Source organism: Stegastes partitus, unplaced genomic scaffold (assembly GCF_000690725.1).
Source record: "Stegastes partitus isolate 25-593 unplaced genomic scaffold, Stegastes_partitus-1.0.2 Scaffold1074, whole genome shotgun sequence".
Taxonomy (NCBI): Eukaryota; Metazoa; Chordata; class Actinopteri; family Pomacentridae; genus Stegastes; species Stegastes partitus.
This window is the reverse complement of record NW_007578805.1, coordinates 211,350-212,455: the sequence shown is the minus strand read 5'-3', so window position 1 is coordinate 212,455 and position 1,106 is coordinate 211,350. Positions and strand designations below refer to the sequence as shown.

The following is a 1,106-nucleotide window of genomic DNA, read 5'->3' as shown; positions in this document are numbered from 1 at the left end:
TCATGCTGGGTGTATCTCCAACAGCTGGCTCCTCTGTTCTGTGGTTCTGATCCATGCTGGATTTATTTATTGATCCAGTCGGTTGGGATTATTTTAGATAAATCTATAATTTTGAACAGGTTTCTGGTCACATTTTGGTCAAGACTTTCTAAATGAGCTTCCATTCTCTGCTGTAACCTGCAGTTCAGCTAAAAACTCACAATGTTTTGTCACATATCTGAAGGATTTTTTAAATGTTTAAAGAATCTGGTGCAACTTTTTCAGTGAAACATGTAGAATAAAGTGACTTTGGTGGGATTTTAAATTCAGCGTTGGTACTTTTATCCCAACGGAACCTCACGTCACACATGATTAGTTCAGGGACTGTCGGGAAGTTGGACGTTACAGTTTCTGGCTGATTAAAGGGGCTGTTTTGGTGACTTTTTTTTTTTTGAAGATAACAGCCCTTTCAGAGGGTTGAAGTAATCTTATCTGCCTTCCAGTGTCATTAACATCCTCCCTGCAGCCTTCCCCTGTTTTATTTTAGTCCTTGTTGTTTGTCCGTCATAACTCACAGCTGACTGCTGCTTCCTCTCCGCTCCGTCCGTCTTCCTTGTTTGCAGGTCGACCACCAGCTCGGACGCCGCCTCCCTCCACGACGCCCCCTCCGCTCCTTCCTCTTCCCTTTCTACCTCCACCCCCTCGCTGGCGTCCCCCGCCCCGTCCCCGTCCCCGTCCCCGGCCTTCCTCCGGCCGCGGCCCGCCGGGCCCCAGTCCCGCACCAAGCGCCTTTCCCACCTCTTCCTGCGGGGGCGCTCCAACAGCGACCGGGACCGGGCGGTGGGCGAGCGCGAGCGGGAGGTGTGGGCCCACTCGGCCGCCCCGTCCTCGCACCACTACCTGCCCCCGGCCTCCTCCTCCGCCCCGGGGCTGATCAAGATCTATGGTGACGCCCTGTCCAGCGGAGCCAACTACCGCTCCCTGCTGGCCAACGTCCACTCCACGGCCCGGCAACTCATCGCCCAGGTCATCACCCGCTACACCGAGAGGGAGCGCGAGGAGACGGACGACGCAGGTACCGGCTGACCTCCATCACTGGATGTCTTATCTGGTGGTGGGACGCGATT

At 54.8% G+C, this 1,106-nt stretch overlaps 1 protein-coding gene across 1 annotated transcript in view; it reads left to right on the top strand.

Moving 5' to 3' along the window:
- Nucleotides 1–1,106, top strand: part of rasip1 (Ras interacting protein 1) — an 18,266-nt gene that overhangs the window by 3,986 nt on the left and 13,174 nt on the right. Inside the window, exon 3 of the mRNA XM_008295757.1 lies at nucleotides 603–1,054. Within this exon, the coding sequence (XP_008293979.1) occupies nucleotides 603–1,054 (452 nt within the window). The remainder of the gene's footprint in view (nucleotides 1–602; nucleotides 1,055–1,106) is intronic.